We start from the raw sequence: 13,069 nt of genomic DNA, 5'->3' as shown, positions 1-13,069 counted from the left end.
GCTGCTTGGCACTGAACGGTGCTTTTAGCAGGTTTTGACTGGCACTTGCTAGTGATTTCACTGGTGCTAATGTGATTTTCAGTTGATTCAGATGGCAGTCGAATTACTAGCCCTCGCTACCAAAATGCCTGCAGCAGGATTTTTAGCACAGTAAGCCAGCGCCAGGCTTGTAGTGTGAACTAGCCTCATTGAGAACAATGGTGTTTACAATGTCTAGGCATCTTGCCAGAGCTATAAAGCACGGCTTGATGCCAGGAATTACTTGCTGAGTGAATGAACCCTAAAGAATGTTGAGGAAGATTCCTAGGGGGGCGAAAAAAAACATGGGATTACTAATCTGTCTTGTGCAACTGACAACTCTGTTCCGATTGTGGTTCTTGGAAAGCACTTGGACAAGCATGATTCCCTATTAAGAAGTAACACAATAAGGCTTGGAAAGGAGCTGGAACAAATTTATCATCAAACAGAACTGGAATATAAAAATATTGAGGTGTTTCATTATAGAATAAGTGACGTTTAAACTTTACCATGGCAACTGGGCAGAGTTCAATATGTTAAAGCCAAATCGAATTACAAATGTGTCCTAGAGGTTAAAAAAAAAAAGTAACTTCTTGGCATCGGTAGTGGCAAAGAATCGAGACTGCAGACATCCTGTCCACAGATGTTACCAGTGTTACTTTTTGGGCGCAATTATTCCTTCTAGCTGTGCCTATAATAAAAAGGAAGAATTGTTAATGAAGGTACCACTACAATGAAATTCTATATGCATTAAAGTGCACAAAAATCGAACAGCCAAGGCAGTCAATGATCAACAGACACGTGATTTCATCTAAAGGAGCTAAGAGAAATAACATTAAAGTTATACTGTAGGGGGGTCGGGGGAAAATGAGTTAAACTTACCCGGGGCTTCTAATGGTCCCCCGCAGATATCCTGTGCCCGCGCAGCCACTCACCGATGCTCCGGCCCCGCCTTTGGTTTACTTCTGGAATTTCAGACTTTAAAGTCTGATAAACACTGCGCCTGCGTTGCCGTGTCATCACTCCCGCTGATGTCACCTGGAGAGTACTGTGCATGCACAGACCATACTGGGTCTGCGCAGTACGCTCCTGGTGACATCAGCGGTAGCAAGGACACGGCAACGCAGGCGCAGTGGTTTTCAGACTTTAAAGAGACACTGAAGCGAGAATAAATCTCGCTTCAGTGCTTATTCAGCAGGGGCATGTGTGCCCCTGCTAAAACACTGCTATCCTGCGGTTAACGGGGGTCCCTTACCCCCCAAATCCTCCCCCTGCAAAATCCTACGACCAACTTGGTCGTAGATTTTGCTGCACTTGAGGCAGGGCTAACGGCTGCAGCCCTGCCTCTCAGCGCCGTCTATCAGCGGCGCATCGCCGCCTCTCTCTGCGAAGGAAGACTGGGAGAGGCGGAGATGCGCGCTGACAGACGCGCGTGAGGCAGGGCTGCGGTCATTAGCCATGCCTCAATGCGGAAGTGATCCCCCGCTGCACGGAGGGGATTTGGGAGGTAAGGGCCCCCACTGTTTAGCCGCGGGATAGCGGCGTTTTAGCAGGGGCACACATGCCCCTGCTGAATATTAGAGCTGAAGCGAGATTTATTCTCGCTTCAGTGTCTCTTTAAAGTCTGAAATTCCAGAAGTGAATCGGAGGTGGGGCAGGAGCATCGGTGAGTGGCTGCACAGGCACAGGATGTCTGCAGGGGACCCTTAGAAGTCCCGGGTAAGTTCAACTCATTTTCCCCCGAACACCCCCCCCCCTACAGTATTCCTTTAAGGCAGAACAAATGGACTCAGCCTGATTAACTGTAATAGTTCCAATCATCAAAGATCAAATGGTCACCTATTGCCTTTTGGGGCCAAATTAAGCAAGTGTTGTTACGACCTAGGATATCCAGATACAGAGCTCTGCCTCTTGCAGCCTCGGGCCTACACAATGGGCAGCATGGTGGCATAGTGGATAGCACTTTTGCCTTGGCATGCTACAGTACCTGGTTAGATACTCCTGTGTGGGCAATATGTGTTGTGATTGTATGGTCTCCTACGCCAAGGTAAACTTACCACAGGTTCAGAGAGCCACAGAGCAAAACAAAAAGGTGCTTTTGTGCTCTAAGTAGGTAGAGATGACCCCTAGTATTTGGTAGCCCAACAATAGAAGTAGCCAATTAATGGATAGCTAAAGATGCACCCAATATGGGTAGCCCAAGGGAGGCTCCAGTATAAGTAGCCTCCCAGTATAGGTAGCCAGATTCAAATAATATTTTGCATCTCATTACTGTAAAATAGGTTGTATAGTGTATGTACTGCTTTACAGGGAACACAGCAGGGTATTGTGGAGACTCCTTTTATAAAACCAGCAGTTTGGAGAACTAAGGTTTCTTGTTATGTTATGTATCCTTTGTTTTTCTTTTCAACCTCACTTCAGTCCTTTCAACATTATCAGCAATGCATGTTTATTTCTACACCAGAAAGTTATTTCTGTTCCGCAGTCTAACACATCTAAAGGATGATAACTCAATTGGCATTTTATAGAAAACATACAGAGAAATCCACTTGCAAATACTTCACAGCTTTCTATATTTTGTCAGCCTGACTTCAAATTCCTCTAATGGGATCGTATCATGCCAAGCCTGGATTTGTAATGAAAAGGATATCAGATGAAAGCTGATATACTGGCCTTGCTTTCTTTTTCCTGAAATACCTTCTTGAGAACAAAGCGGCAAACTGCTTGTTTCAATTAGGGATGTCCAGATAGTGAAGTGTCTTCTATATATCATACATATCATACTTCATAGAATAGTCCAGCTTTCAATGTGACCAAGCATACGGCTGAAAGCAAATCAATAAGAGGGCCTAAAGCTTTTTAGACAACAGGGCCTGTTAGCTATTATTGAGACTGGTGAATTTCTAAACCAGAGACATTAAATAACATTTGATGATTGCTCCAAGATACACTATGCCTATTATATGCAGTCAAAGTAAACATGTCCTACATGAAATAATCCGAACAGTTGGACTGAAAGCACTCAAGAGCTGCAGCCACTGGGACGCTCTCAAGAGGCCACCATGCAGTGTTAAGGTGGCCACACACCATACAATTTTTTAAATATCTGTTCAATTTAAGAATTGCAATCAATGTTTCTGACTGATTGTAACATTTCAAAAATATGACCAATGTACCACACACCTATGTTCAATTTTTTCCCCAATTATGATAAAAATGATTGGAAACTCTGACAAAATTGCTAGGGTGTGTATATTAATAAATTGACAATCTAACACACACCATACAATCTTTAGAAAGATTGAAGAAAAATATCTGGCATTCCGGATCGATCAAAATCGAAGAAAACGGGAAATCCAATCGGATTTTTCAGTCGAATGAAAAAAAAGCTTTCGATTTTTTCGGGAGATCCGATCATTTTTATCGAATTTCTGTAAAATCGGATCATTTTATTGTATCGTGTGTGGCCACCTTTAGGGAGTCTTGCCTTGAACTCCTTACTGAATAGGTACTGACCATAGCCAGGATTCGAACCCTAGTCTCCCATATAAAAGGTGGTGCCCTTAACCAGTACACTATCCCGCTGCGAGCCATATAATATGTACAGTCATTACGTCCTCTATAATGAGCAATGGAGAAAATAAAAAATATGGCATAGGGGGCATGGCCAAAATAGATAACGGCATTAAAAATAACAAGTGTAACTTAACCTCCCTGCCGTTCTGATTATATGCGGCGCACGGCCGTGGGAGGTTTTTTTTGGTATTTTTTTTATTTTTAGCATGTAGCTAGCCTACATGCTTCCCCCCTCCCTTTGCTATCCCGCCCACCCCTCCGATCCCCGCCGGCGCAAATACCCAACAGGAAATCCCGTTCTGAACGGGATTTCGTGTATGGGCTTCCCCGTCGCCATGGCGACGATCGGACTGACGTCAGATGGAGTCCTGATCCACCCCATAGCGCAGCCTGGCGCTGATTGGCCAGGCTGCGCAAGGGGTCTGCGGGGGGGCTCTTTCACGGCGGATCGGTGGCGATCGGAAAAAACACGCAGCTAGCAAAGTGCTAGCTGCATGTTTGAAAAAAAAAATTATGCAAATCGGCCCACCAGGGCCTGAGGAATCCTCCGCAGCGACTTACGCCGAGCTCAGCTCGGGATAACCGGCAAGGAGGTTAAAAGGCGTACATATGATAACGCCAGTAAGCTGGATGCAGGGCGAGCGAATGACTGCTCACCCTGCTGCCACTCAATACCCTGGCGGCGTTTAATACTATTTCCCCTCCAAGTTGTAGCCATTCGGAGGGAGATGTAATTTGGGGTCTGGCACTAGTGCTATGATGGCGCCCAGCTTCCGCACTTGCCGATTCCAATCATGGTATGCAAATAATAATAACAGGGAGATATAAATATCTTGTAGTTATTCTCCTGAATGCAAATAACAGTGCCTGGTAGACAGGGGCGTTTCTAGGGTCCTTGGAGATCGGAGGCACCTGTGGGCACCAGGCGGGGAGGTATATGCAAAAAATGGGCGTGGCCATGAGGTGAGTGGGCGTGGCCATGGGTGGGGCCAAATGTACATGAACCTAGCAGCGGTGTAAGCTACAGATAACGGGCCTGCCCATCGAAATATTGGATGGAGCCCCCTGTCCTTTATTTAGATAATTTACAATCAGTATAGGCATAGATCAAAGATGTATACGCACATACAATTTTGATTGGTCAATCACTGACCCCCAATTTTACCACCCCCGTGGGCCAACAGACAATGAATTTTATGAACAGCTAAAATTGGCTAATCAAAATTGTACGTGTGTACCAGGCTTTACAGCTAATACTGTACATACTGAAAGTAGCAGGGATCAGCATACAATATAGCTGGTTTACAATCAGTAAAGGCACAGAGTAACACCTTACACTGTACACACTGGAGGTAAATCAGCACACAGTGCAGGCACTAGAGAACAGCGTATACTGTACATACTGTAGGCAGCAGAATTCAGCACACTGCAGCTAGCGTGCCAAAAATATGAGGATCACGTTGTGCGGCGTGCTTATCGCACCGAAAAATGGGCGGGCCATGGACCAGAATATAGGTGTGGTAACGGGTGGAGACAAATTTACATGAACCTAGCAATGGTGGGACATTAGATTACGACAGTGGTGGCGAACCTTTTGGAGGCCGAGTGCCCAAACTGCAACCCAAAAGTCACTTATCTATCGCAAAGTGGCAACAGCAAATTAAACTAAATACTGTACAAACGTTTTAACTCATACATGAAGATTATAGAAAATCCAAGTTGAAAATAAACTGTGAAGATAAACAATTTCATCCATCCTACTCCTGAAAAATCAATTTTTTAGAACCTCCCAGTTTTATTTTCTGTTTTAAAAAGCTAAAAAAGTATGTTTAATGCTATTGTCTCATATGATAAGGATTCAGCTTTTCCCATAGTCTCGCAGTTAGCAATCATGTGACCCCCAACAAGACAAATTCAGCAATCATGAGGCCCCCAACAAATCATGAGGCCCCCAACAAGACAAATTCAGCAATCATGAGGCCTCCAACAAATCATGAGGCCCCCAACAAGACAAATTCAGCAATCTTGAGGCCCCCAACAAATCATAAGGCTCCCAACAAGACAAATTCAGCAGTCATGAGGCACATAAATAGACAGCATTTCACATAAATAGGCAGAATGCCCCCTTAATATGGTAGCCCCCCAAGTTAGGTAGTGAGTGACAGGGACCCCCAGGTTAGCTAGTGAGTGACAGGCGCTTCCAGTTAGGTAGTGAGTGACAGGGATCCCGATAGTGAGTGACAGGGAGCCCCTTTAGGTAGTGAGTGAGTGCCAGGGAGCCACTTTAGGTAGTGAGTGAGTGCCAGGGAGCCCCTTTAGGCAGTGAGTGAGTGCCAGGGAGCCCCTTCAAGGCAGTGAGTGAGTGCCAGGGAGCCCCTTCAAGGCAGTGAGTGCCAGGGAGCCCCTTCAGGCAGTGAGTGAGTGCCAGGGAGCCCCTTTAGGTAGTAAGTGAGTGCCAGGGAGCCCCTTTAGGTAGTGAGTGAGTGCCAGGGAGCCCCTTTAGGTAGTGAGTGAGTGTCGGGGAGCCCCTTTAGGTAGTCAGTGAGTGCCAGGGAGCCCCTTTAGGTAGTGAGTGAGTGACAGGGAGACCCTTTAGGCAGTGAGTGAGTAACAGGGAGCCGGGCCCCTTTAGGTAGTGAGTGAGTGCCAGGGAGCCCCTTTAGGTAGTGAGTGAGTGACAGGGAGCCCCTTTAGGTAGTGAGTGAGTGACAGGGAGCCCCTTTAGGCAGTGAGTGAGTGACAGGGAGCCGGGCCCCTTTAGGTAGTGAGTGAGTGACAGGGAGCCCCTTTAGGTAGTGAGTGAGTGACAGGGAGGCCCCCCCTCTAGCCGCTGCTGCCGCTCCCCCCTCACCTGGCAGTGTAGTCAGACCTCAGGATCAGCGGCGACCCGACCAGGACCAGCGGGAGCCGGACGCACCCCCTCGATATGCGGAAGTGATGTCACTTCCGCATATCAGTGCGGGCGCTGGGTCCTAGCGCCCGCACGATTGGTCGCCGGCTCGCCGCCTGATCCTGAGGTCTGAGTGACGCGGCGGCTGGAGGGAGCCGCTGACAGAGGGGGTGGCGGCACAAAGAGATCCGTGGCACCCCAGGACAGATTGGGGGCACGTGCCCCCCCAAAATAGGGCTAGCGACGCCCCTGCTGGTAGATATCAAATAAAAGGTAGAGTCCAATTCTAAACAGATTTAGGCAGAATTTCTTGGATGTGGTTCTGGGAGGTATGGGATTGCGTGAGCCTGCCTTACCACTAAACTTCCTTTATGAACTTCCCGATTTGAAGGATATGTAAACTAGGGATTGCAGTGGCATCAGGACAGTTTGGGTGTAGCAGTGGTGCAAGAAATAGAGGCAGTATGTTCAGACGGAAGGGTTACGAGACCCCTAGGAGATGAGGGCCCTATAGGTAAGTATGAAGAGGGTTGTAGGGGGGTTGAGATATATAGCTGCAGGTTAGGTGAGAAGAAAGGAAAGATAAAAAATAAAAGACAAATCCTGGAATTTGGCTTTAAAGTGGCACTATGGCAAAAAAAAAAAAAATTTAAGATACGTGAAAACATAGACAAATAAGAAGTACGTTTTTTCCAGAGTAAAATGAACCATAAATTACTTTTCTTCTATGTTGCTGTCACTTACAGTAGGTAGTAGAAATCTGACAGAAGTGACATGTTTTGGACTAGACCATCTTTTCATAGAGGATTTTATTCTTTATAAAGATATTCCCTAAAAAGGATTTAAACAATGATGCTGGTGCTGATGCAGCTTTCCTGCTCACTACACAGTTTTTTGGCAGTTTTTTGCCATTCACCAAATTCTTTTGAAAATAAATAAATCCCTGAGAATAACCTATGAAGAGATGGACTAGTCCAAAATCTGTCACTTCTGTCAGATTTCTACTACCTACTGTAAGTGACAGCAACATAGGAGAAAAGTAATTTATAGCTCATTTTACTCTGAAAGAAATGTACTTCTTACTTGTATATGTTTGCACATATTTTAAATTTTACAATTTTTTGCCATAGTGCCCCTTTAAGTGCCTTACTTACTTTCAGCTGCTGGTTGGTCCTTTTTAGGAACTGTATTTCCTCTGCGTGCTTCTTCTCCTCTACTTGTCTCCTTTCTGCTTCTCGTTTCTCTATTGCCTCACATTTTGCCTTCTGTTCATTGACCTGTCTTTCTAGGTCCTTTTTCTCTTGTTCCAGCTCTGCAATCTGTAGACAGCACATCACAAGTCCATTTTAACAACTGCAGAACTACAACTTAATGTCCTCTTACAAAATATATAACTGTTAGACACTACTACAGTGGGATGCGAATGTTTGGGCAACCTTGTTAATCGTCATAATTTTCCTGTACAAATCGTTGGTTGTTATGATAAAAAATGTCAGTTAAATATACCATATAGGAGACACACAGTGATATTTGGGAAGTGAAATGACGTTTATTGGATTTACAGAAAGTGTGCAATAATTGTTTAAACAAAATTAGGCAGGTGCATACATTTGGGCACCACAAATAAAGAAATTAAATCAATATTTAGTAGATCCTCCTTTTGCAGAAATTACAGCATCTAAACTCTTCCTGTAGGTTCCAATGAGAGTCTGGATTCTGGTTGAAGGTATTTTGGACCATTCCTCTTTACAAAACATCTCTAGTTCATTCAGGTTTGATGGCTTCCGAGCATGGACAGCTCTCTTTAACTCACACCACAGATTTTCAATTATATTCAGGTCTGGGGACTGAGATGGCCATTACAGAACATTGTACTTGTTCATCTGCATGAATGCCTTAGTGGATTTAGCATGATGGAACCACCACCATATTTTACTGTAGGTAGCAGGTGTTTTTCTTGGAATGCTGCATTCTTTTTCCTCCATGCATAATGCCCCTTATTATGCCCAAATAACTAAATTTTAGTTTCCTCAGTCCACAGCACCTTATTTCAAAATGAAGCTGGCTTGTCCAAATGTGCTTTAGCATACCTCAAGCGCCTCTGTTTGCACTGTGGGTGGAGAAAAGGCTTCCTCTGCATCACTCTCGCATACAGCATCTCCTTGTGTAAAGTGTGCTGAATGGTTGAACGATGCACAGTGACTCCATCTGCAGCAAGATGATGTTGTAGGTCTTTGGTGCTGGTCTGTGGGTTGACTCACCATTCATCGCTTCTGTCTATTCGAGATTTATCTTGGTCTGCCACTTCGAGCCTTCACTTGAATTGGGCCTGTGGTCTTTCATTTCCTCAATAAGTTCCTAACTGTGGAAACAGACAGCTGAAATCTCTGAGAAAGCTTTCTGTATCCTTCCCCTAAACCATGATGGTGAACAATCTTTGTCTTCAGGTCATTTGAGAGTTGTTTTGAGACCCCCATGTTGCTACTCTTCAGAGAAAATTAAAAGAGGAGGGAAACTTACAATTGACCCCCTTAAATAATCTTTCTCATAATTTGATTCTCCTGTGTATGTAGGTCAGGGTCACTGAGCTTACCAAGCCAATTTGAGTTCCAATAATTAGTTCTAAAGGTTTTGGAATCAATAAAATGACAAGTGCCCAAATTTATGCACCTGCCTAATTTTATTTAAACAATTATTGCACACTTTCTGTAAATCCAATAAACTTCATTTCACTTCTCAAATATCACTGTGTGTGTCTCCTATATGATATATTTAGCTGACATTTTTTATCGTAACAACCAACTATTTATACAGGAAAATCACCAGGTTGCCCAAACTTTCGCATCCCACTGTACTTAACAGTTTGTTTATTTGGATGGTCTTCTAGCCATTCCAAGATCGGTTTTATAGGTACAATATATCTATTCCATCTTTAGAAATAATTATATGTATAGTCGTGCTTGGTGAACTTTACAGATGCGGACAAAATTTCTGGTACCCTTACAGCTCATGGAAAACGGTGCTTTATGCCTCCTGAAACAGGAATAGATCAAAAGCAGTTGTCCCATGTATACTTGCATGTCATGAATAAGCCATTGTGTAAAGGAAAAGAAGTGAAAAACAAAGTATTGTTTATTCAATAACAAAAAGAATTGCCATGATGTGTGTTGGTAAATAACTAGATTTGCTATTTTGTTTGACTAGTATAACTCATGCATCAAATCATGCAATCAGTTATTCAGTTAGTTTACATCAGTAAACTAGTAACTTTGCGGTTTGGCATCATCACATGTCCCACATTGAACATGGATCACAGAAAACCTAGAATAATTGTCTGAGGGAAAATTAAAGACAAGCATGTTAATGGCAAGGGCGCGAAGACCATCTCCAAACAGCATGGTGTTCCAGTGACATTTGCAAATACTATTGAGATGTTTAAGGTCCATGGTCCTGTTACTAATTTTCCAGGATGCAACTGCAAGAGAAATAAATGAGTCCAGAATGGACAGAAGGATAGTGGGGATAGCCAGTGGTGTAAGTAAGGAGCTTGGTGCCCCAGTGTGAGTTTTACATGGGATCCTAAGCACTCTATTGATGATCTTGCTCCAAAACCTAGCAAGAGCTACAGTAGGATCAGAGAGGTGTATTTAGAGTAAGAAAACAGTTTAAGGATTACCACTATGCCTGCGTTTCCCAACCCCTGTGCCGCAACATATTCATGTGTCGTGGTAGCCTCGGGTATGTGTTGCCACCCCGTTCTCTGCCTCTGCTCCATGTAATTAGAGCAGGGCTACTAGAAAATGGCTGTCAATGTCCAAAAACGCACGTCAGAGGCCATTTCTTGCAGCCCTGCTCCAATTATACATGGAGCAGAGACAGAGCGTGGCGCTGAAGAAACGTCATTGCTGGAATCCATGGAGCTGGGGGAATGAGCTGCGGCTGCTGCCTGCTCATGCTACTTGGGGGCACCTATGCTTGGCTACCTACACCTGACTTCCTAAACTGGGGATGCATATGCTTGGCTACCTATGGCACCCTACATACCCATACTACGGGCACCTACATAGCTATACTTTGGGCACCTACATCTGACTTCCTATACTCGTGGTACCTATGCTTGGCTACCTATATTGAGGGTACCTACACTTGACTTCCTTTACTTGGGGGTAACTATACTTGGCTAACTAACTACTTATACTGAGGCTGGGGGCTTTTTTTTTTTTTAGGGGGTCGCACAGTGACTAAAAACGCAAAGTGCAAATTGTCGGCGCTGTGCAAACATTCCAAATCGGGGGGAGGGGGGAATGTGTCATGGAGATCTAAGCGTTTGGCGTGATGTGTCATGACTTCAAAAAGGTTGGGAACCACTGCCCTATTGCTATGCCACGGTGGATAACAGACATCTTTCCCAGACATACAAGCTGAATTCCAAGGCCAAAGTTCACTGGTATCAGCTCACACTTGCTTTTTAAGTAACATTGGGATCAATGAAACTCCAAGACTCCACTGTTGCAATTAAAAGAAAAAACTAAAACAGACTGGAATTTGTTACAAGAAGCCACAATGCTTTTGAGAATTGTCCTTTGGATAGAAGAGACAAAACTAGAGTTTTTTGGCAAGTTGCATAATCTCTGTGTCTGCAGACAAAGGAAAGGAACACCATGCCCACTGTGAAACATGAATGAGGCTTAGTTATATGCTGGGGCTAATTCAACAATGACAGTAGCTACACTCCTTGTAAATATTCCAAAGTCCAAGATGATCTCAGCAATTTAGAGGAAAATAGACAGAAATAAGAGCACTAGCGGTAAATGAAATATGTTGGGGCTAGTATGTTCCGAAAAAGCCATTTAAGACATTGTGGAGCAAAACATACTGCTCAGTGTCAGAAAGCTCTATATCAGTTTCAGGTCATGAATCCTCCAACAGGTTTCTGACCATATATCCACAACAAAATGCACCCCAGAATGGCTAAGAACAAACTATTGAACTATTCTGAAGTGACCTACTGCAAACCCTGATTTGAATCCTACCGAACCTTTGCAACTGAAAATTTCATTCAGAGCTACAGGAATAGCTTGTTTGCAATGCTTGACTCTAAGGGCCCGTTTCCACTATCGCGAATCTATAGCCAATACAAGTGGATGGGCCTGTTTCCACTTGTTAGTTTTCCTGTGCGTTTTTCTGTGCAGGATTTTTCTGCATGGCAGAGCCATCAGAATTCACTTGCGTGTGGAATGCAGGCGAATCGCACGCAATGTATTTAATAGGGAAATCGCATGCGGTTTTGGCATGCGTTTTTCCTGTGATTTCGCGTGCGATTTTGCATATAAACTAATGTAAATTCACACAGGCAGTGACATGGTTAAAATCGCATTGACCCTACCCTATGCGAAATCGCGGCAAAAAATGCATGCAGAATCTCACCCGAATGCGATTTCGTCAGCGGTGATTATGCGGCGATTTCGCACCGCAATAGTGGAAACGGGCCCTAAAGGCTGTGCAACAAAATATAAGGTCCCATATTTTCCATATTTTTTCAATGACTTTTTCATTTGTGTTCTTATCTTAAACACTCTTTAAAAATTATTTTAAGTGACATGTGACGATGATGACATGATGAGATAGACATGTATGTAGAGTGGCAAACATACAAATAACTATTCTGTGTTCAGCTATGCAAGTGACACTTTCTATTTAGGACCCAGTCAGACTATAACGTAAATCTGACGGATACATAATTAAAGCCACAAAACACTTCTCTGGCAGGGAACAGCTTGTTAGAGCAGAGAATAGTTAAAATAGTTCATATATTTTAGCTTTCTGGCACACAGAAATACTGTGTCATTGAGCAGAGAAAAAACAATAAATCTAATTGTTTTAGGTTTTTAAAGAGAACCCGAGGTGGGTTCTGAGAATCCTTATAGCACACAGAGGCTGGGTCTGCATATAATGCCCAGCCTCTGTTGCTATACAGCATCCCTCCAGGGCCCCCCTGTGCTCTGCTGGCCCCTATAAATCAAATGCTGTGCTGGCGACACGCAGCGTGTCGCCAGCCGGCTGTTTATATCTGCCCATCAATCTCGCTGCTCCCCCGCCTCCTCTAGGTCGCCGCTCCCAGCCCCTTCCCTCCAATCAGCGGCGCCAGCACGGCGTTTAATTTATGTGGGGCACAGCAGAGTGTAGGGGGGCCCTGAAGGGACACTGTATAGCAACAGAGGCTGGGCATTATATGCAGATCCAGCCTCTGTGTGCTATTAGGATTCTTAGAACCCACCTCGGGTTCTCTTTAAACATAGCATAAAACTGTGGGATTTCTAAAAAAAAAAAAAAAAGTAATTTTTAGGAATTGGAGGATAGATAAAATTGTTTATCTCATCAGTTTTTTTTTTCACTTCAATGCAAAGTCTACCGTAATTTTTGTCCAATGAAGATTAAACAATGATGGAGGACAGTGACTTCTGTCAGTTTCAAGTTATCTCTGGCACAACTGTGGGTTCCTCTGTTTAAGGCTTACCAATAAATACATTCACATTTGTATTTTTTATTTAGGCTTGTATTTATTTATTTTTATTTTTTTCAAAT

General features: G+C 43.9%; 1 protein-coding gene across 1 annotated transcript in view; it reads right to left on the bottom strand.

Annotated features, from left to right (window-relative positions):
• Positions 1-436: 436 nt before the first annotated feature.
• DNALI1 (dynein axonemal light intermediate chain 1) overlaps positions 437-13,069 on the bottom strand; it is a 46,336-nt gene continuing 33,703 nt past the window's right edge. Inside the window, exons 5-6 of the mRNA XM_068269042.1 lie at positions 7,639-7,803; positions 437-709 (exon numbers count right to left, since the gene is read on the bottom strand). Coding sequence (XP_068125143.1) covers positions 674-709; positions 7,639-7,803 — 201 coding nt within the window. The 3' untranslated portion in view covers positions 437-673. The remainder of the gene's footprint in view (positions 710-7,638; positions 7,804-13,069) is intronic.

This window comes from Hyperolius riggenbachi, chromosome 2, assembly GCF_040937935.1.
Source record: "Hyperolius riggenbachi isolate aHypRig1 chromosome 2, aHypRig1.pri, whole genome shotgun sequence".
Taxonomy (NCBI): Eukaryota; Metazoa; Chordata; class Amphibia; order Anura; family Hyperoliidae; genus Hyperolius; species Hyperolius riggenbachi.
This window is presented reverse-complemented; position numbering and strand designations above follow the sequence as displayed.